Source organism: Pelodiscus sinensis, chromosome 13 (assembly GCF_052426305.1).
Source record: "Pelodiscus sinensis isolate ZL-2025 chromosome 13, ASM5242630v1, whole genome shotgun sequence".
Classification (NCBI taxonomy): domain Eukaryota; kingdom Metazoa; phylum Chordata; order Testudines; family Trionychidae; genus Pelodiscus; species Pelodiscus sinensis.
Window position 1 is genome coordinate 15,273,114 of NC_143064.1, and position 23,177 is coordinate 15,296,290.

At 41.4% G+C, this 23,177-nt stretch overlaps 1 protein-coding gene across 5 annotated transcripts; it reads right to left on the bottom strand.

Moving 5' to 3' along the window:
• Nucleotides 1–1,464: 1,464 nt before the first annotated feature.
• LOC102456928 (A-kinase anchor protein 17B) lies at nucleotides 1,465–21,878 on the bottom strand. Of its 5 annotated transcripts, none has more exons than XM_075941011.2 (6): nucleotides 21,761–21,878; nucleotides 13,816–13,964; nucleotides 11,874–12,654; nucleotides 9,910–10,040; nucleotides 8,019–8,256; nucleotides 1,465–6,585 (listed from the first exon to the last, which is right to left on the bottom strand). In XM_075941011.2, exons 3-6 carry the CDS (start codon nucleotides 12,639–12,641, stop codon nucleotides 5,032–5,034), a joined length of 2,691 nt encoding a protein of 896 aa, XP_075797126.2. In that variant the 5' UTR covers nucleotides 12,642–12,654; nucleotides 13,816–13,964; nucleotides 21,761–21,878; the 3' UTR covers nucleotides 1,465–5,031. The 5 variants fall into 5 exon arrangements, with proteins under 5 accessions (XP_075797126.2, XP_006115484.2, XP_006115485.2 ...); XM_006115422.5 differs by lacking the exon at nucleotides 21,761–21,878 and adding an exon at nucleotides 21,143–21,631; XM_006115423.5 differs by lacking the exon at nucleotides 21,761–21,878 and adding an exon at nucleotides 21,086–21,631.
• Nucleotides 21,879–23,177: the final 1,299 nt, after the last annotated feature.

Here is a 23,177-nt window from a genome sequence, read left to right on the forward strand (position 1 = left end):
CTGCACCCCCACATCCCCAGCTCCCTGCCATAAGATTGATAGAAGACAGCTTGAATGCGTGCATGAAGCTGGATTTCACCAGTTATGATGTAAACTTCAAAGAAATGTGTGAAAAGATGCAGCAGAAGTTCCATTAAATAAAGTCTGAGTATGTTTCATTTATGCTATTATTAATCAATATTAAGTTGTATATTTTCAGTCCTGCAAACGGGCATTCTTACATGGCTCTTTGTGGACCACTTATTCCAAATTTTGATGTAGTTTGTAAAGGTTGCCGACCCCAGATCTAGTCTCCATTGCCTTCACCCCTTCAGAATTTGACCTTAAATATACCCAAGGCTAGGGATGTTAAATATCTGTTACTTGAATAGTCGATTAATCAAACTCAAATTCTTATCGGTTAGTTGACTATTCTGTAGTCCCCAGGAGTGAGGTCGGCAGGCAGTGTGCTCCAGCCCCACTCCTGGAGAGCCCCCCTGCCACCCTGTTCTGGTGCCTATCAGCAGGCAGGCAGCTGGTCTACAAGGGGAACCAGTTTAAAAACCAATTCCCCTAGCAGATTGGCAGCCTGTCACCTCGCGCTGCTGCTTCTGATACAGAGGCAGCAAAACGGGGTGGCAGTAGTCCCTGCCCAGGGGTGGGGTCTGAGCTCCCAGACCCAGCATGAGCAGGAACTGAACCAGGCTGCCTGCCTGCCTAGCTCCTAATACACTTTAAATGCAGATCCACAGTGAGGGTAGGTCCCAGACCCGGTGCAAACTGGGCTGCTAGCCAGTCTGCTAAAAAAAATTTTTTTTGGGGGGGGGGGGGGGGGGGAATGCATGAAGTCCATAGCATTAACCTATAAGCTTTTGCTTATCAGTTAATCGACTATACTATTACATCCCTACCTGAGGCACAATCCATTAGACAGGTACTGTGTAAAAGGTATTAGCCTTAAACTGGGTTATGACCTAGCTATCACAATTTTAGGCAGCTATACATAAAAGACTTATACCTGTGCTTGACATTTCACTCTTAAGTAGACCGACAGTGTGACTTCTCACAGCATGTAAATTTAAACATATGTAAATCTTTGGTGGATAAGTACCATAGCTATTCCAGTAATTATGCAAACACATCATTCTTAGGGAAGTGTTGAACAGTGGAAACTCCACCTAACTACGATGGGAGTGGCAAACCCCCAACATCCATTTTATAACAGGATAACAAGTATTCTAACCACTTCATGCAAATACCTTATTGAGTTTGTAAGCAATTTGGGGACAGTACTCTCTTTGTGTTCAGTTAATATAGCACTTAGCAGATTGGGGTCCTCATAGATGATAGGCACCCATGCTATATAAATAACTAACAGCCTTATCTGGAATTAGGGGAGCAGCTGTAGTGCATGCCTGATCATTAGCCACCAGGATATTACTTTTCATAGTTTAATATTATATATTAACATTTAAGAAATTTACATAAAATAAAAATATATTTATTTAACTTTTATAATTAAGACATTACATCTTATTCCTGAGCAACATCAATATGCATGTTTAACCAGAAAACATCAAACTTTTTTTCTGAAATTTAAAAACAAATTCTTAGAAAATTTGTAGTTAATTTACAAAAGCCATGTAAATGAATATTGACCCATGAAACACAAATCATGCTAAATAGTCCAAAATATGAAACTACAGGGGCTCAGGTAATGCATGTCTGGGAAGAAAGGTAAGATAATTTAATAATAAAAAAGACACGGGGGTAGGAATCTAAACAGTTCAATTCATAAACTACTTAGGAAAAAGTCTGCTGAAATGTCTGAAATTATTTCAGATCTTGCTATGATGAACTAAATCAAATCAAATTGCCATTTTTCATTTTAAAGTGCACATATTACATTTTATCCACTTTGTGTTTTATTATATAAACTTAAAATTTTAAATTCAGGATTTGCTTGCTTATAAATGAATCTAGGTGGTGCAAGAAGCAAGTATAGAATCAGTATATTTATTTGCTTTTAAATATGACAGGATGGTGTAAAACCATCAGAAAGTTACACTTAAAGAAATATATAGTTCCAATTCTAGATAAAGTCACTTCCTTACCTGTAAGTGTGCGAAGTATATAATGCAATATGCACAAGTCCATAAATAGCCATTGCAACATCAGTGGGGGGAAGTTTGCTTTTTGTTGCTGTAAATATTGCATAGAGGAAAAACACTTATGCCACTACAGTAGAACAAAGATATTTACATGGTAAACAATTGCAATAGTTGATCTTCATTACAACTATATAAAACAACAAGAGAGACAGGGGCATAAGTCTTCCAAAGTATACAGACAATATTCTCAGCAAGAAGTTGTATTCAAACAAAAGGTGTCATATATAACAGTACTTTGAGTAGCAATTTGTCATTGATTACTGTGAACCTGAAAAAGGCACTCAACATACTTCTCAACTTCTACTTCTACTTTATTTGAGCAGAGGTTACAAACATGAATGATATGCTATGTAATGAAGGCAACGATATCACATTAATTTAATATTTGACATGTAATAAATAAAGCATACTAAAATGAAACATGAAACAGTAAGTATGGTGGTCTAAATTCAGACCAGTGTCTGTTCCACTTCCATCCACATCTTCACAAGAGACTTTATCCAAGAGTAGCTGTAGCTATCTTCTAAACAGAAATAACTGAATACATGTAAATATCAGTCCAAGTTTCTAGTCTGCATTTTCACACTGTCTCCATGCAGCAAGAGATTTATAAAAGTTAGCAACATTTTGAAACCGAAGTCTTCTCTGGGAATTATCTGTATGCTACCTTAAACTAAGTAGCTGTCTCACTGCTTCAACCTCTAGAAAGGCCAATCTTAAATTCTGCAGGCAATTTTCACCCTATATTCAAGGTAACTTGTCATACTGATGGTCAGCATGCTGAAATCATCCCCTTTCCTTGTTCAATGTCAAGAGCTGTGTTTGGAATATCCTCACTCAACATCTCAGATGTGCTAAATCTAGTGGCAGTGTAATGAATTAGATCAGACCAAGAAAATGTCAAGTTATCTGGCTCATTCCTAGAATTTTAACTGAATGCTGAGGAACTTCCCCAATGTAGCTGCTCAGAGACTAAAATGTATGTTTTCTCAAATTTAGAAATTCACATTGTGCAAGTTTTCATCTTTTTTCTGACAACTGAACTTCAAGGTTGCCTTACCCCGCCCTTTTGCCATCCTATCATCTTAACAATATGACTAAGGAGGCACTTTGAATGTATAGTTAAAGATTTATTCCATCTTTAAGTGGTTTTGAACACAATCAATTCACAATTCTATAATAATTACTAGATATCAAAATGCAAATGTTTTATGGCTCCTTGCCCTGGACTTAGCTGGGTACCACTAAAGGCTTCAACCCATTAAGCATCAAAACTCTCAGCAACTGGTTCACAAGAGCTTGTGTGTCATGCACATGGGTAACTTTTTGGTCTTTTTTCATATCAGTGCCAAATCCATTCAAATTCTATTTTTGTAGCCTGCACTAGCTGGATTGTTTCACTGTCCTAGCACTCCAGCATGTATTAAAGGCATCTAAATACAATAAGACTATTTTAGACTGCCTACAATAACTGAAGACCTGACTTACAATTCACTCCTCAGAGCCAAATAAGACTTTTGTGGGGCTTTCATGAGCAGTTTACAGACCCCACTGCCATTAGCTAGCAACTACTCAGAATTGTCTTTTGTGTTCTGCTCTATAGACAGCATTAGACTTTGGATTTGTCTAATTTTAACAGGAAACACACGATATCTTCAAATATTTCCATCCATCTCTTTCCTTGACATTAATTTCCTTTTATCTCCTGAAGATAAGGAGAAAAAAATTATTTGAAGGAGATTTTCCCAGAAAAAAGATGCTGAAGTGATGCAGCCATGTACCTACCACATAGGTAAAACACAGTAGTCTGAATCAAGAGTCAAAGGGGAGAATTACGTTATTCCTATTGGGAGGTCAGAATGCCAATTTTATAGGGCCTCAATCAGTTCAAAAGTGCTTTCATCCCCATCTGAACTATACACTGTGCACTTTCCCAGTTACATTTTCCACAGTAGTATGTCTGGAGAACTGTAGTTTTACCCATCACATTATTTTACTTATCTTCAGAATTGTACATCTTTTCCTTCCAAAATGTCATGATCTGATGATCATGCACAATTTATCCCCAATAAATCTTAAACAAGCATAAGAGGATAGGCATATATTTGCTATTGTGCATGTATTCGAGATAGATACATTACCATCCCATTAAGTGGACAGAGATACTACTTTGCAGCTTTTACATCATTCTTTGGACATCTTTTCCTGTCAAGAGAAGACGGCAACGCACCCAGATCAACAGGTGGAAAACTTGACAGCAGTGATTGGGACAGCCCCAGAAGTCAGGGCGAAGCAGATGCTGAGGAAATGCAGGATGGCCCCTTTCTCCTCCAGAGGCGCTCATCCATCGGCAAGTCAGAGGAGGATGGGAGCTGATTGGTCCCTCACTCTGCCCTTTCATTAATTTAAACTTTAGTCCAAGTCATGGAAAGCCTCTTCTTGCTCCTTTTCAGCAGCAGGATTTCTTAGGTTTCCCAGATCCAGGATAAATAAGAATCATAGTGGCTTCTACCACTAAGATAAGCTGCACCCAGACAAAAGGTATTATCTACAGGTCACTTCTTCTCTATTCCTTAACCTGGCTGCTTATGTGCATAAAGAGGAAGAGCTCCTGAGCAGGGATGTAGATACAGCATTCTCTCACAGCTGCCCAAATGCAAACAGGCACCTTGCAGAGACTAGGCATGGTGCTGCAGTCCAATCCTACCCCAAAAAGTGTTGCTGAACGAAATGACTGTCAAGCCTTTTGGGTATCAGCGTCGCCTCCTTCTAAATGACTTTCAGTAGTTAGGTGAGCTTGACTGCCAGAGCGATTGTGTCAGTAATCATACTTTTGCACACACTCCTTAAACTGATCAAATTGAGGCATGTCACCTTGGTTCTATTTCACTTCCTCTACCTCACCTGCCCTTTGGTGAGATCCCTGAAGCAGAGAGACATTAGCAGGGATGGCATCTTTTGATGCTGCTGCCATTACATTAAGTGTTCTGAATTTCATCTTATGGTGGAACATTTTGCTACATTTTCTTTGTATCTTTTTTAGAGACTCCAACTGTCTCCAGCTATCTGTTTCAGAGAAGCTATGTTCATCATGTAAAATGTTAGGGGAGGGCTTTTTTCTCTTTTTCTTCTTTTTGTGGGTATTTCTTGCCTCTTCATTGGATTTCCACTCACTTTTTCGCCCTTCATGTCTTAATTTACTATTGCACGTTTTGTGCGATTTTTTAAGCTTATGTCTATACCGCTTTGTCAGACCACTATGGGTAGAATTTGAACAGAAGCTATGTTTTTTAGATTCATTTTCTGGATCATTTTGAGGTACATTTTTAACACAGACAAGGAATTTTTTCCCCATCTCTCTTGGAAGGGAACATGCTTTATTGCCCTCACAGTAAATACCTTTATATTTTCTTTCTGTTCTCTTTGCTGAGCTGTTAAGTGCCTCACTAAAATACTCAGAATCACTACTGATTTCTTCCAATAAATCCTTTAATTTGTATGCAGCGCCTGAGGATTTGTATGGTGGAACAACTTCACTTATGTTATTGTCTTGTTTGGATTCTGTATCATGACAAGTATTGGTGCCTCCAAAAGAATTACTAAATTCAGCATAAGGTAAAGTTGCAATATCAAGTGAGTCATTCCACTGTACTTGGAACTTTTTTGTAAACTCTCCAGCATAGGCCTTGTTTTTTGACGCATTCTCTGTAGTCTCAGAATTCCGAATTGTGATCTCCCAACTAAAATTATCATCTCCGCTACAATTTCCTTTGTCAGGGCTTTGTGAAAAACTCACTTCTGTTAAGTGTTGCCCATATGTGTTCTTCAAATTGATCTGAAAGCCACTCCCGTTATCAGACACTATTCTCTGCCACCAAGACTTGCTAATGCTGCTTTTTGGCTTTAGGCAGACACGTGCATATCTTGGAGTTTGATAATAATTTAATAAATAATGTATAAACTCGTCAGTTTCATAAATCTTTTGCTTTCTGCAGTAACCTGTACTAGACACTTTTCCAGAGTGTACTGTATTCAAAGGAGGACAGTCCTCTCTCTCAAGGGACTGTATGACCTTGGAGTCTTGAGTAACTGTAATCTGTAAGGACCCACAGCCAGAGGAACCGTATTCATCCCTGCCAGTTAATTTACCAGTGCTTGCTGTTGCAATTGGGTCATTTAAGACGGTTTTCACAAGATGAGAAGGTGATGCAGGTAGATTAGTTGGTACCTCTTCCGCATTAAAACAGGTAATGCCTGTTTGGAAGAACTGACTCCTAATCTTTTTCTTATTTTTCAGTTGTGTGTGTAGAAGATAATGGGATTCTCTCTGGTCTGTCTGTGCATTTCGTAACTCTGGCTCAGGAAAACAATCCTTTCTTACATCTTCAGGGTACAGCAAGGGCTCCACATTTTGGTTGCTGAACTGTGCAAATTCCTTTGAACAAAATCAAAGAGAAAATTACAGTGTGAATGCAACAGACAAAATCTGTGCAGAGAAACTATACCTAATTGTGAGCTAATTCACAAGTCACTGTCCAGGTATAACTATGGGCAGAATTTGCCCTATTGTTTCTAATTCAGACCAAAAATCATACAAGGTTCTGCAGCTTTCACAGGTCACAGGACTGGGTCCTTAATTAACTAGAATATTTTCCCTTTCAATAAAAGCCATTGGCTATATTATTAAGCTAACTTTGATGCTTTTACCTGATTTGCATCCGCTACAAACATCATTTTATTCACCCACTTTAACTGTAACATTGCACTGACTTTGCTAATTCTAAAGTACCGCACTTTTGTAAACTGAATATCTTTTGTAAGAATTAATAAACGGCTTTAAATTATACTATTTTGTAACAGCATTAAATATTAAACTTTACAGGTGGTGAAACTAAGAGATTAAGAGGCCCCACATTTCTCTCCAAATGTTTTCTGTGTAGTTCCTCAACCTTTAAAAATGCTTTGTTTAAGATATCCCCACCTTCTGCAGAATTTAACATGGTCTGTTGCCAGTTAGTTTTAAAGAGCACTAACTCACACAGATTGGCTGCTGTAGCCTTTGGCTGGTGCTTGTTGATGGGGGGTTCCTAAATACTGTAAGAAACATCAGGGGTTGAAAAAAATCCACTTGATAGTGGCTGGAAGCGAGCTTTCCCTGACAAGTGATGGAGCCCATGTTAATTACTGCAATATTTAAACTTTCATTTTAAAAAGTTTCTAACCACATAATTAAGAAGGTAATCCTTCAAATGCAAATCAATGTAGTGAGCATGTAGACAAACACCTCCAGTACTGCTTCTTCTGCTCTGATTTTCCTAAAGCATTAGCAGAGTGAAACTGACAAAAGGTGTGTTAACCTCACTTTGGATATGCTGTATTCTGTGGGCAGCAGTGAAAATGACAGGATTCATGTCAATTTTACTCTGCAGTTGGGGAAGCTCTGAGCAGCAAAAGTCCTAACTGGAACTATTTATGGGACAAGGAGGCCCAAAAATAGCAGAGACTGTCTCACAGGATCCTGGGGCAGGATTATAATCGAAATATAGATACATATGCAACCTTCCACCCTTTCTTGTTATCAACATGGTAATAATGAGAACCTGGCAGCTCATTCTGATCTATCAGACACCTACTGGACAGAGACTAATACAAAAGATGAAGCCTTAAACTGGGACAGAACCCTAATACATTTTTCCCTTAGGGGCACATGCAAAGAAGGACTAGATTAGGGATTTGCTATCGGGCCTTGATAGCATTTTTCCAACTCCAGGTCAACCTTCTCATCGACCTCTAGCCATCAACTGCCTGGTAAATTTTTCAAGCTCTAAACATCCTTTAAAATAGAATATTTTTTAAAAATATTCTTACTTTTACTCGGTTTAACAGCACTGTAAGCAGCCTTATAGACTCCACTCTTCTCTGAGCTAGTAGATATTTCCTCTCTTCCCATTCAGGCATATTCTCTGGCCACTGCTCTTCGTCAGTTGTTACCTTCTGCTGCTTTCTTGGGCGTTTCTCATCCCGATCTATCTGCCTGTGTTCTTTCCTCTTGAGCTTAGCCTTCCTTTTTCTTTCTCGAGCATTTTTTTCATCATCACGTCTTTTTCTAGGTAATTATTAATATGTGACAATTTAGAGGACACTCATTTTACATGTTAACCCCTGGTGGGTGACAAGTCAGATTTTTAGTGTGCTAACAGCAAGTGACTCATTGCTAGGAATCTATTCGCTGTTATGATCAAGAAATCCTTGTGGCTAAGGTAGCATGTTTTAAAGTCAAAGGAATACAACCAACATATATCCAATAGATGTGGAGATTTTGAGTTTCTCTTGAAATCTCACGACTCTTCTAATAATAATCTGTCTCTCTCTAAAGAGCACAGAAGTTGTTCACGTTATTGTCTCTTCAAGGTCATGGCTAGAGAATGATCAGCCCCTTTTTTCTTTATTTTCTGGTAACATCAATAACTAAGATTCACAAAGTTTTGAACCTAATCCTGCATTCCTTATGCACGTAAAACTCTCCGGGAAGTCAATATATAAAAATTAAATGTTTTAAAGAAAAATTCAAGTAATATGGGTATTAAGTTTGGTGATAGATTTAGAGAGAGCATTAGAGTAGCTAGATTTAGCATTTCAATTATCGTTTTTACATTAATGTGTATATTCATGGAATAATTTCCACTCCCTATAACAACTTTAGTTCAGTGTGATAGTTGTTCAGATACATCTGACAACACTGCCTTCAAGATAATAGCAATGAGGTGGGATGCACTGATGAACTGGGACTCTCCAACCAACACAGAGACATGTGGAATCCTGTCACATGTTCTATACTGTATTAATTTTACTTCAGGACACAGTTAGGCTGCAGATCACTACTTCGTTGCGTTACAGCAACCATGAAACACTACTACAAACAAGATCTTAAGCCACCAGGTTTTCTAAGGTTTCCTCAGGTCCTTTCCAGCCCTACATTTCTAGGATTCTATGATTAAGCACATATCCAAACTGACAGTAGGTTACTCTCTCTGTCAAAACTGTTCAACTATGCTGTTTTGCTGTCCTTTCCAAAAGCAGCACACATTGTTAGTGATCTGTTAAGGACCACTTTGGGAAATACAACTGATCTAAGCTTTTACCTTTAAACTTGGAGCAGTCAATACATTTTGGTAACCATATATTGAGCCACTGGAAACATGTCCAGAAGGATGATTTGCCACTTTCCTAGGCTAATTTTATCTCAGCTATTTACTGATCTCCCATTCCACTTCAGAAAAGACTCTTTAGGTTTAAAACAAACTTTTAAATGGAGTTTGACAGATTACTAGAGTGACAAAGAAAAACAAACCATGGATCTGTAAGAGGAGAGATACAAGGGAGGGAGCAGCAAGAACACACAGTGTTTTTAAGTGAGAGGGTCGGTGAGTGTCTAGATAGCTCAATACCATGTCTTCAATCACAATCCCCTTTTCTATGCACTGTGTATGTCTACTACACCTCTCTTAATCTAGTCCTCTATATGTGACACCTATGTAGTTTGACCTACTGTGCTTTTTTGTTGGTTTATTACACCATATGAATTAGAGAACATTCAACTTTCAGTTTGAGTCCTCTTGCTTGTGTCAATTTGTATTCTACCTTTATCATCATCTAGGTTTAGGAGTATTGAGTGTTCCTCTCTTGAGGTTTTGTTGGGAGCAAGATACATGAGTAAATTTAAAGAAAGTAGAAAACTCACTGAAAACAAATTTCTCACCTTGCAGCTTCCTCTTCCTCTCTCTCTTTTTCCCTTTTTCTTTCTTGCTCTAGTTCTTGCAGCTTTTGGCTTTCCAGCCTTCTCTTTTTGACAGCTCCTTTGCTGAAATGTTTGGTTTTATCAAAAGTCACCTGTTCCAGAAAAAAACAGTATCAGAAGGTAGGATTGTTCACAAATTATAACAGACCACATACTTGTCAATCCATCTTATTTATACAAAACAAAACAAAAGTCTTTACAATTTACAAAGCCTCTTATCTATTTCTATACAATTATATTTAAAACATAACTGTTTCTTTCTGCTACTTTTTAGCCACGCAGACTGGAATATGACTTGCAGAATTCACACTGATAGCTATCTCCTGTTCTCTAATACTACTATAAGCATTACTCATAAATGTCACTTTACCCTGTACTATTAGGGACTCATAAATTGTGACAATAAATATTTGACAGCCTGTATATGGTCAATTTCAGGGATTGGCGGCAAGGCATTTACAGTGGAAAGTTACTAGCTTCGGAATTCTCTCCCTCTGACAGATCACCTGAGTTTACTTATTTCCAGTGCACACTGTAAACCTCTTCTTCTTGGTCAAACATTTGCTTGACTACCAACAATCAGTGCATTATAGTTGGCTGGTTGGTACAGCAGGGGAGGCTGTCTGCTGAGAACTGTTTAACTCAATGTGATGTTGTGGGCACATTAAAAAAAATCCAAGCATACAGTACTTTATGCAAGGTGGGAATGTCATTTGGGGCATGATTTCTAAACCATTGTCTAATAGATGGTACACATTCAAGAATAATAGATCATTTACATCTTCTTAAAAGTAAAAGTTAGATCAGTTGTAGTACCTAAAGTGGTCTTCAACAATGCACTAATAAAGATTAACACTGCTAAGCAGCTATGAGCTTTTGCAGGCATGCAGATTTCCATTCTTCTTCAAGCAGTGTCCCATGGGTGCTCCACTGTAGGTGTCGGGCTCGTCCCGGCGCTGCAGATCAGAGATCTTTTCTAGCCGTAGTACGCCGGACCGCGCATGCACGAAGTGCGGCTCGTGGCTTTTCGCGCCGTTTGAGCGTTGGCGGTCCGGCTCCCGCCAGTTCCTCCTGAACTCTGGGTATGCTCCAAACAAATCTGTCCTCTAACTTTGTTCTCTATATCCATCTTAATAAAGCACAGTGCCAAGAGGAGCAAAGATATATAATGCTAATAATACAAATTCAAAAGTCACTATGAATATTTTTTTTGCTTCGAGTTTATCCATGCAGAAACCAATGTCTTCAGCTCCTACAGGTCTCCCTCTCAGCCCCAGTGCCCATCCAAATGAGTTATAAAACCTGATAACTTTTCACTTTTATTTTACCAAAGAAGAAAAAGGTTTCAGAAAATAAACAGGCAAAGATTTTTTCCAGGTCTGTCATACTAAAGGCTTAAAATCAGAATCGAGAAGTCAACAGCCAAGCTGCTAATCCATACAAACCAAAATCTTTATGGAAACAAATCAAAGAGGATGCTGCTTCTGAAGACTTAGCCTTGTGGCTGGCTCACCTGTAAGCCTTGACTTAGTGAGGATGGACCACCAAAAAGTCACAACTTTATTTGCTAAGTGGAGAACTATGAAGATGTATAGCTACAAGAGTCATCAATCTACTCCCCTTTCCCAAAAAGCAGCACTCCATGCCTAAATTCCTACTTCAAGTATCCACTGAGACTTAAATATTCATACTGGCTAGCAAAAAGTTCACAATTTGTCTTTTAAAAAAGATTTTGAAATAGCAAGAATGACCTTCACAGCAGTCTCAGCAAATAAGCCTTGGTTGGGCCAAGGAATTTTATACTTTTCTGCTGTACCTTTTATGATATTTGACTAATAAAAGGGTTGTTATGGAAGTCTTTATGGTAGTGTATTTTGGCAAATACAGCATTGGCAGTATCAAAAGATATAGCCGGTGATGCTTACCTTCATGTTACATGCCAGAGCTTTTCCATCATCCCCTTTAAACATCAGCTTCATTCCCCTAAGTGACTCCATAGCTTTCACAAAAGCCGTGTAGTCTTGGTACTGGACAAAAGCTTCAAATGTCTGTAAGCCTCCAAAATGGAAGTTATTTAAATTTCCTCCTACCATTTCTTCTCTATAAGGGTCAAGCATAGGGATATCTACATTCTTGATCTTTCCAAATCTTTCGAACACGACTCTTAAAACATCTTCACTCGGCTTTTCACTATTTGAGCCCTTTAGTGCAAACCATTTGCATGGCAACCCTTCAAAATAGATGCAATCAGGAATATCAGTGGTTTGCTCAGTAAGATCTTCACTCATAAATTCTCTTTTGTTCATGTAAGATGCCCACTCTTGTGGAGTTGGAAAGTCAGCATGTGCCTCGGTGGCCATCACCTTCAAGTCATCTTTAAAACCATTTAGTTTTATTACCTTTCCATGTAGTTTTTCCTTAAGTGTGAGGATCAACCTTTTAGTTTCTGCCTCTCCCTCAAATCGAATGAAATCCTTAGTGCTCTTTGAAACCCTAACAGTAGTAAATTGGTCTGGACAAATCATGTTCTTCAGCTTGTCCATCACTTCCCACTTAGAGAAAGACTGGGTAGCTTCTGTATGTTCTGGAAACATCACATTGATAGTCAGTTTTGCTACTGGTTTAAGATACAGTTTCTGAGAAGCACAGAGCTCCATAGCTTCAGAGTTATCATACACTACAGTGATTGTCATTGTGTCCAATACCCTTTAGAAAAATAATTAAAACCATGTTAAGCTAAAAGACATGGAGTAAAAAGTGTAAAAATATTCTCTAGTGCAAAATTTAGTCATTCTCTCGTGAAATAATTTCATTTAACATTCAAATGAAGTTATTAAGAAAAATTATACTGTAAATGTATACTAGTTTATAATGCAACTAAATTGTGTTTGAGTAAATATACTTAGTAAGATAAGATGTATGGGTATGTCTACACTGCCACCCTAGTTCGAACTAGGGTGGCTAATGTAGGCATTCAAAGTTGCAAATGAAGCCCGGGATTTAAATATCCCGGGCTTCATTTGCATCTTGCCGGGCACCGCCATTTTTAAATCCCCCTTAGTGCGGAGTCCATGCCCGCGGCTACATGCGGCATGGAGTAGGTAGTTCGAATTAAGCTCTCTGATTCGAACTACCAGTGCACCTCGTTCCACGAGGAGTAATGGTAGTTCGAATTAGAGAGCCTAATTCGAACTACCTACTCTGTGCCGCGTGTAGCCACGGGCATGGAGTCCGCACTAAGGGGGATTTAAAAATGGCGGCACCCGGCAAGATGCAAATGAAGCCCAGGATATTTAAATCTAGAGCTGCTAACTCCAGATTTTCCATCATCTTTTATACATTTTGAAGAATTTGTTTGTTTGTGCAAAATAAAGTCATATTTTGTGATTACCTACAGATACCAAATTTTGCATAAACAATCCCGCCACTTAAATTAGCTGAATATACTATTTTTTACACCATAATACTCTGGGTGAAATATGCTTTTTTCATCCTAAAAAAGACATGACTATTATGATTAGAGTTCATAAAAATATTTTCTAACAAAATTAAAATCAAGTTGCCTATACAACTGTCATTTTAGTGCAAAGAAAATTTTTACTGTTACAAATCACAAAATAATTCAAATTAGTTATGGAAAGAGTAATAGAAGCTTTACGAGTTTCTGATTCCAATTTACAATGTATGAAATTATTCAATAAAATGAACAGTGTCCGAAGTTCAAATCCTCCAAATTTAAAACTGTTTTTTACTTGCCTTTTGCAAGCACATTAATAAAAAATTCTACTACATATAGGAAAGTTCAAGAAATTAAACATAAGTGTAATTTATGCAAAAAGGCTTTGCCAGGTCAACAACGTGCCTCACCTGCTAGTCAATCTAATATAAAAGCAAGAGTCAACATTCTACTGCAACATGTCTCTCATAGCCTCAAGAGAGATCAGTGTGTCAAGCTAAAACCACTGGAACACATTCTCCCACATCTGTGTACAAACTGCACAGGAAGGAGTTAAAAACTGTAACCAAAAAAAAAAAAGTTAAATACATTCCTAACATCAATATTCTTTGCCAATTAAACGAAAATGCCTTCCTTACTTTACGAGGCTTAGTAAATTACTAAATAATAATTTGGTCTATATATTATGAGCATATGTAAATTAATGACATCTACAAGCAATCTGACACAATTGCTCGATAGCCTGTTCTTAAATGGCCTTGTTTCCAATGGACAAGTTTTACCAGATTTAACTAAAATATGTTGGCAGGAACCTTAGCTAGTATTTTGCAATCTTTTTTAGGGAAGTCATTCATCATTCAGTGTCCTTGCAATCATCGGAATCAGTGATGTAAGAGGAGTTCTTACACTCCGTGCTAATAAATTATCCTTCACTGCTGATTCATAAATGTATATAACCAACTAGTTTTTAACTGTTCTTATAACCTTCATGGAACTCCACCAAGATGCCATCAAGGCCAGGATTCTGATAAGTTTGCACAGATCAGTTTGTCTTCAGTTCCTTCCTTATCTAATTGGATCTTCTCTTCTCACAGAGGAAACAAAATAGGTTAATTTATTCCTGGTGACACCAATTGCTAAGTCAGCTTAAATGTTTTTAAAATCTATAATTATCTTAAAAATAAAATGGGAAATGCCAATTATCTCTTGACAACTATACACATCCTAAAGCAGGAAGCAAGGAAAATATATTGTTTCCCTAATTACATATATCACAATGCTCCTTCTTAACACAAAAACCTTATATTATTGGCTAAGGAATACTACCAGTGAAATGCATGGCTGATTAATGACTGAGAAGAAATATCTAAAACCTGAACCATTAGGTATACACTGTAATAATTTATATATACACATAAGGCTACAATCTAGTCACACAAGGAAAGTCTATGTCATGTAAATGCTCGCAGTTCAGCTTGTATGAATATATAATATCTGTGTGGATGAATCCAGATATAAATATTAACAGCACAAAATATGTTGTCCTAATTGAATTCATAAAAGTATTCTGGAAACTGGACATTTTTACTCCGATGGATTTTTACAGGCTATGCCTAATTTCAAAGGAAATGTATTATTGATAGAACCTATCTATGACTAGAAAAAAATGCTGTTAGTCAAGCTCTAGATCTCAATCCAACCAAATTTACCAGATAAACCACACAATCTTAGAGAACTGGGAAGAACGAGCGTGAAGCAATGCAAAAGCGGACCTCAAGAAAAAGACTGGAGCGAAGAGATTCATACAGAAATAATTAGTAACCTGCACTGATGACTGGAGTCACTGTTGATAAAATATTAACTTTGAATCTCAGAATGCGGTTAATACAAACAGGAAAAGTTGGATTGGACTTTGAGGAATGATGTTTCAAGACATAACCGTAAATGTAGAAAAAATGAAGAAACCATACATGTGTTATGAAAGTGTCATCCATTCCCATTAATGCCCGCCCCCCACTTCTTAGAGCTCCCACCACCAAACCCCACAGTGCCAGCTTCTTGTTTCCAGAGCCCCACTGTGCCCAACCCCCTCAGAGCCCCTTCCAATGCCAGACCCAGTCTCAAATTTTAGCCCCACCCCCAGTACTAGCCCTGCCACCAAAGCCCCCAGTGCCTGCCCTGCCTCCCAGCCACCGAGTGCTGCTGCCCATGTCGCAGCTGCTCTAAGGCTGCCATGAGGGCTCCGAGCAACCTTCCCACCACACAGAGAACTGCTCTTCTGTGTCCGGATGGAGACCCTGATCCTGCCCCGGTGCTGGTTGGCTGAGAGGTGAGGCAGAACACACCTCTCCCAATAGCCATGGCAAGAGGGGAGGCGGTGGGCAGTGTACCCCAGCCCTGGCCCCCAGAGCCACCACAGGCCACGGTTTGCAGACCGGGCCACGGACCAGCAGTTGGGAACTGTTGTCCTAGATGAACCATGAGAAGGAGCTGTCAAGCAGCAATTAGCAAGACCCTATAACAACTGTCCAGGCCCTCCATTTTTCTATACAGTAGGAAGTGTTCCTTCCTTAAGGCTCCCAAAACTGCCTTCCTGCTCTGTACTGGAATTTAACAAATTCTGACTGACTTATACTTTGTAAGATCTTAGTTAACTATGTCACTTCTGAGATTCCACAACCCACACATGCAAGGAAGAGGGAAAGAAAATAGGAAAGCAAGTAAAAACCACCACCTTGTCGCTACCCCTTACAATAAGTGCCAGCAGCTGATCACATATGCAAGTAAGCAGGTCCTGCTGCAGTTCGAAAACAATTTTTTCAGTCATTATATGACCAGAGATACAATTCAAATCAAGAGAAAGACAGACACACAGAGGGGCTCAAGAAACTGCACAGTTTAAACAATATTCAAAACACCCAACAGGGAGTAGTAGCAGAGCACTTCCATACACCATTATTCCTGGAATGCTCTGTGTCTCCAGTTAGTTACATATTTTGAAGAGAATGTGGACTTCAGTGCAAGAAATGGCCTAGCAAATCAGAGTACCAACAAGAAACAGCTCTTGCATGCTTTCTTAAGAGAAGAAGTTAACGTTAGAGCCTGATCTTGCAAGTAAAAAGATCAGTATTCTCATGAAGCAGCCGTTGGAGCAGAGAGAGCTAGAGCACTATATTGCTCCTACTGAAGAACTATGAAGACTATAACTAACTACAGTTTTGTCAGGTAAAGCTGACTACATTGGAATTCATCTCTGAAATTAAAAGTGTATATAGTTTTGGTAGATTATACAAGTAATGGTAAATCCCATCCTTGTTAGAAGAGACAAGATATTTAGCACATAAACCACAACTACACAATAAGCAAACACTGTTGATGCTGTTCAGTGCTCTATTGGTCCAATGTTCATTGAGATAAACTACTATCTTCTGTTGGTTTGCTACATCTTGGCTTGGCACAGTCTGTTATTTTTCCACAGAGTGCAATGTTACGATCAATAAAACCTCAAAAAAGTAAGGCTATGCCTACACTTTAGAATCTTCTAACATAGCAACGTCAATTAGAGGTGTGATTTTCCATGACATTTCTATACCAGCACAAAAATGGCTTTGTCAGTACACTTTATTTCATTCACTGAATTGCTATAAGTCATAGTATTAAAAAACATTTCTGAAGATATAAGCTACATTTTCACTAGGAGTGATTACTGATATGGTTGTACAAGTAGGGATGTAAGCGTCTAATCGCTTCCCGCCTTTGCTTCCTGTATCAGAAAGAGGCAGCAAGCAGGAGGGAGAGGAGGAGGTGCTGGGAGGAGCTGGCTGAAAAGCCCATCTCCAGCTCTATGGGGGAGGGGGTGCAGCAGCAGCATTCCACCTTTGAAATGTACAAGAGTCCCCACTAGGGCTCTTGTACATTTCAAAGCGAAAGCACAGCATGGAGCCTGCAGCGTTTCAGTCTTCGAAATTATCCCCTTTGTATGCATGTATCATTTTTGAAGATCCAGTTAGGAATATTGAACTGAGTATCTAATTGTATATTTGCTGCTTTGGGGTCAGTTCCATTGATTACACTTCAGGGCTGTGATGGCCCATTAGCAAGAGATTATGAAGCTTAGCCTTCCTGCTGACATCTGGGACAACCCATGAAGTATGGAGATCATATCATGTGATAGTGAATTCATCTTAAACTCTGTACTTTTCCATGCGAAGCTGGGAGGATGTTAAACTGAAACAAAGGTCTCCCAATTCATGTAAATCCTGTTTGAGGGCAGGGAGTAAAGTAATCTAGGACATCAGTTCTCCTCTGGGACCTCACCCAAGACAACTACTAGAAACACCTACGGCTGAACAGGAGGAAAGACTGTTCCCAGACTGGAAAAGTGTCCAGTCTGTGTTGAAATTGGAACCAAATCTAGAATGAGAACTTATGTGTATCCAGCTTCTTTAGTGTATTAAGCTTAGTTTGCATATTGTTTTATTTTATAGAAAAATTATATTTTTTGATAATTATCCAAATATACCAACAATGGACAAATAAGCCTGGCTCTTCTGTCAGGGCCCCTGCCTGCACCAATACAAAATATAAATTGCTATTGCAGGAAGGGAAGGGTGGCCTAGAGCAGTGATGCGCAACCCATGGCGGTCTTCTTGGGGGGGTCGCAGCGTTTTGATCCGGGCTGGCCAACAAAATGTTCCTGACTTGGTGGTTTTGTTTGTTTTCGGTTTTCTTTGCTTAAAAATTTTCCCCAGGTTGAGCACCACTGACCTAGAGAACAGTGCATTGAACTGCATCCCCGATTTCCTGAGTTCTACTCCCAGTTCTGCTGCTGGGTGGCTTTTAGACAAGTTGCCTCATCTGTAAGGGAGGGAATACAGGGAGAATGATACTTGCCCACCTTTGTAAGATGCTTTGATGAAAAGTGCTAAGTAGGACCGTGGTGGTATTGTGTATGCTGTTTCTAATACTACACAAAATGAGGGTTTTGCATATCTGGCTCTCACCTTTGATTAGTCTAATCCAGGGGATGGGCAATAATTTTTACTGGGGAGGGGGGCACAATGAATTTTGGTATGTGGTTACAAGCCAGTTTCACCCCCAAAAGGGGCAGGGCTGAGAACCAGCCCCACTCCCAGAGTTGTCTGGAGACAGAGGCTTTGAAGTGAAAACACAGAAAAAGGGCTTGTGGGTTCCAGCCCAGCCACTACCACACTGTAACAAGAAGGGAAAGGATGCACAGCCTAGAAATGTAAGCTATAGCATATTTCAATGTAGCAGTATGAATTGTACCTACTGAGGTTAACATATCTAGCTCTGTACATGGCAAAAATTGTGTGGTGTTTCCTTTGTTTTAGTTTGATTTATCTCAGTATTCTTAATAAGACTGTTAGAATTTCAGCTTATTGTGAAGCAAGATCATTGTGGTATATCCATTCAGGAAAGAGCCTTCTAGCCTCTTGTGAGAGACGACTGGAGAGAAATACCAATTCTGGAGCACTTCACAAAGAAAGCTGCTAAAAAGTGCAAACCTGAAGAGGAATGGGGAAGAGCCAGTTTACCACAAGAAGTGGCAAAAATAGGGTCTCAAAGATTATGACTTGAACTTTCTTTTTTTATATACTGTATACCTAACATGCACCTTGTTGGCTGGTGCATATGGACTCCCAGGTAATGGCATTGGGTTTTTTTATATAATGTTTTTAGATATTGTTTAGATACTATGGAGATGAGTACTAAAGAAAACTACATTTAGTAAGTGGCAGACGTGGCACAAATCTAAATAACTTTCTCCTCCAACAGCACAATTTGAAGGAGAAAGGGGTCTTGGTGCGTGGCTCTTGCCTGTAAATACCACCCGCAGCTACCATTTGCTGGCAACGGGGAACTGTGGATAATGCAGTGGTGGGCAAGAAAGCCTCCGTTGGCCAATCTGTCCCAAGCGGTTTGATCCAGCCCGCAGTCACTTTGCACTACCATACCCCCAGAACAATCGAGACCTGGGAGTGCATGAAGTCTCTTCTCCCCTCCCCCCCAGGGTACATGGTGCATAAAGTAAACCACCAACTGTTTTGAACAGCTGGCAGTTCACTCTAAGCACTGTGTAACCCTTATAGGATAGGAGCTGGGGCAAGAGATTTTGCATGCTCCCCCAGCCCCGATTGGCCATGGGATGGGGGAGCGGGAAAGTGGCTGTGGGCTAGGGCAGCACACAAAATCTCCTCCTGCAATCTCTCTGGGCATAGGGGGCAAAGAATTCACATGCTCCCCCCACTCCCAGGCCAATCAGGATCTGGGGGAGCACGCAAAATCTCTTGCCCTGCTCCCATCCCTTCTGGGCTGGCCAGAGACCACTTCAAAAATTTGTGATGTGGCCTCCCTTCTAAAATTATTGCTCCCCCTGGGCTAATGGGAGCTGCAGGAACAGTGCCAGGAGTAGTGTATGTGGCCATGTTCCCCCTTCCCCCATGGATCATAGGAGTGTGTTGGCCCCTTACTGGAACAGCATGGGACCAATACAGGGAGGGAGCCTGCCTTAGTCTCACTGTACTGCTAACCAGTGGCCATCCCCAATAAGTGCTGCCCAGTGGAAGGTGACTTCCCAACTCCTGCTTCCTCCTGTAGCCAGCACTCCATACCCCCTTCTGCACCCCATCTCCCTTGCTACATCACAATTCCCTGCCCTAGCCCTAAGCACCCTTTCAGAGCCAGCATCCCTGCACTTTGCTCCAGTCTGGAGACCCCTCCTACACTCAAACTCTCTCCCAGCCCTTACGCTGGTCATCTCCCTCCTACACTCTAACCCGCAGTCCCAGGCTCAGCCCGGAGCCTCCTCCCACATTGCAAATCCCTCAGACCCAGCCCAGATCCCACATCATAAGAACATAAAAACGTCCGTACTGGGTCAGACCAAAGGTCCATCTAGCCCAGTAGCCTGTCTGCCGACAGTGGCCAGTACCAGGTGCCCCAGAGAGGGTGAACTGAAGACAATGATCAGCGATTTGTTTCCAGCCATCCTTCTCCAGCCTCTGACAAACATCACCGCCCAAATGCTGACCACTTGCCCCAGCCTGGTTAAATTCAGTGAGGGTGGGGTAGAGTAAGCGACAGAGAGAGGAGGGGATGGGGTGAGCAGGGCAGGGCTTCAAGAAAGGAGCACGGTAATTCCTGGGTTGTCCTTAAATTCCAAAAGTGATTTTGGGCATAAAACAGTTGGAGATCACACCACTCAGGGTGCTTAATGTTGAACATTTTTGGGCAGGAGAAAAAATAGATCCCATTAACTGGAATTAACACAAGATACATATAATACCTTGATCCAACAGAACTGTTCAAATCCAGCTTAAATAGAAGTCAGATTCCTGACTGCTGGCAGTATGTGGAAATGAATTCAGTCATCAGTTATCAGGTATTAAACAATTGTCCACAACAAATACCATAAACAGCTTCAACAGGCAGACTCAGCAGACAGTTCAGGGACAGAACAGTTAAGGGAGACTGAACCACCTTCTTCCCTCATAGCTGGTGTCTACAGGTCGGGGTTGATGCAAATTAGTGAAACAGCTTGGTCTGTGAGTAATTGTGGTTTTCACACCCAACACCATCACACTAGGTCATTTCACAAACATTCCCTTCTATTTTTTACACAAAACATGGGCAAACAAGAATCAGAGAGGTACCCACAGGAAGAACAGCTGGCAACAGAGGGAAGTGCCTCTGCTTTCATCACTGGACACCTACCCTCCTTTGTCGGGTCTTTCCGTTTCTGGAGGCAAATGCAAATCCAGAGCTCCTCACCAGAGCTGGCGGCCCCAAGGCAAGGGAGGGAGATACTCCGCGACCAGTCTACCACTGGAAGTCGTGCAGCACGGGATCCTTTCCCAGCCGCTGACGGCCCTGTTATTACTCCGTCTCGAGTGGGGGCAGGTTCCCCGAGTCAGCGGGAGCCCGGTAACCCCGGGAGTTTTCACTTCCACTGCTCTAGGCGGGGGGCGTTGCTGGCCTGTCCCCCCCCCCGGCTGGCTGTGGTTTGAAGGACCTGGCAGCGGTAGCAGCCAGAGGCGGCTTGCGGCGGCACCGTGGCCTGAGGTAACCCAGGCGCCTGCGTCCGGCAGGCTCCCCGCCCCGCTCGGGAACCCGGGCGGGAAACGTGTCCCGCTCCCGGCCGTTTCTTCCCCGACCCCTCCCACCAGTTGCCCCTTTCGCCGACAGGGGCAGCCCCCGGCGCCGACGGCGCCGACAGCACCTGCCCCCCCCCCCCCGCCGTGCCCAGCGCTCGCCGCTATGGCGGCCGGGCCCAGCCGCGCTCGCCTCCGCCAGGAAGCGGCCGCCCGCTGCTCCCGACACGGCCGCGCTTACCCCTCAGGCCGCCGCTCCGCCTGCCCCCATCCCATCGGCCACATGCACTTCCGGTTCGCCCCCCCACACACACCCTGGGGCGGGGCCGCCCGCCGAGCGGGGATCTCGCCGTCGTGCTCGTGCCCGCCCCCCCCCACTCCCGCCACTAACGCGGGGGGGGGGGGGAGGGGACGACGACACTGGCGAACTGCCTGTGGCCTCGTGGGGGGGCCGCTACCGCCAAGCGGGGTGAAAGTCACTGAAATGTCTTAGAGGTGCCACAGGACTCCGTGTGGCTTTGAAATGTCGTAGAGGTCCCGTGGCAGCCCCGGGGGGCAGGGCTTGGGGGGGGGGGGGGGGGCGATAGGACAGCACTAGTAAGACATTATGGCTGTGTCTACACTGGGCCACTTATTCCGGAAAAGTAGCCGCTTTTCCGGAATAAGCTGCGAGCTGTCTACACTGGCCCCTTGAATTTCTGGAAAAGCACTGACGATTTACTGTAAGAAATCAGCTGCTTTTCCGGAAAAACTATGCTGCTCCCGCTTGGGCAAAAGTCCTTTTTCCGGAAAACTGTTCTGGAAAAGGGCCAGTGTAGACAGCACAGTAGTCTTTTCTGGAAAAAAGCCTCAATCGCGAAAATGACAATTGGGGCTTTTTTCCGGAAAAGTGCGTCTACATTGGCCACGGACGTTTTTCCGGAAAAAGGGCTTTTCTGGAAACGCATCCTGCCAATGTAGACACTTTTTCCGGAAATACTTATAACAGAAAACTGTTCTGTTTTAAGCATTTCCAGAAAAGGGTGCCAGTGTAGATGTAGCCTATAGGTGTGGGATGGTGCACAGGGGGCTCAGGACAAATTTCAATCGTCCTGCACTTTTGAACGGATCCCAACATCTTTTTATTTTCTCTGGAGCCCGGACCTTGACCAAGAAATGTGGCCCTTGACAAACACTGGCTAAACCAATAGATGACTACTAGAGATCACAATGAGACCTAATGTGGGGGGTCAGATTATTTTATAGCTCCTTAGTTCAGGGTTCTTGCTCTTTCCTGTGAAGTGGATAGTATTGGGCACTAGACTAAATGAACATTGGAGCTGACGCAGTTTGACAATTCTTCCACTCTTAAAAATGGATGAATGCAAAAGATGAGATTCTACATGAGAAAGTCATGCTAGTTTAAATTAAGATGTGGTTTTCAATCTGTTGAGTTAAATGAGTGCAGAAAATCCGGTAGACACACCTACTTCTGTGTAGATCCAGTCTTCTTTCAGTTTAGCTTAAATCACTTAGGTTAAAACCCAATAAACAACTGTGAAATTAAAATGAGTGTCTACACAGGGGTTTGTACCAGTTTAACAAAAGTGGTTTAAAATCAATGAAAGTTAAAGAGGTGCAACTTGTGCATGCATATAAGGCCTAAGCCTTCTATGGAA

Coding starts and splice junctions, on each gene's coding strand:
- LOC102456928 (XM_075941011.2), bottom strand. CDS start 12,641: ATGACAATCACTGTAGTGTATGATAACTCTGAAGCTATGGAGCTCTGT. Junction 10,041..11,873: donor CTCTGGCATGTAACATGAAG/GTAAGCATCACC, acceptor TTTCTGGAACAG/GTGACTTTTGATAAAACCAA. Junction 8,257..9,909: donor GAGGAAGAGGAAGCTGCAAG/GTGAGAAATTTG, acceptor ATAATTACCTAG/AAAAAGACGTGATGATGAAA.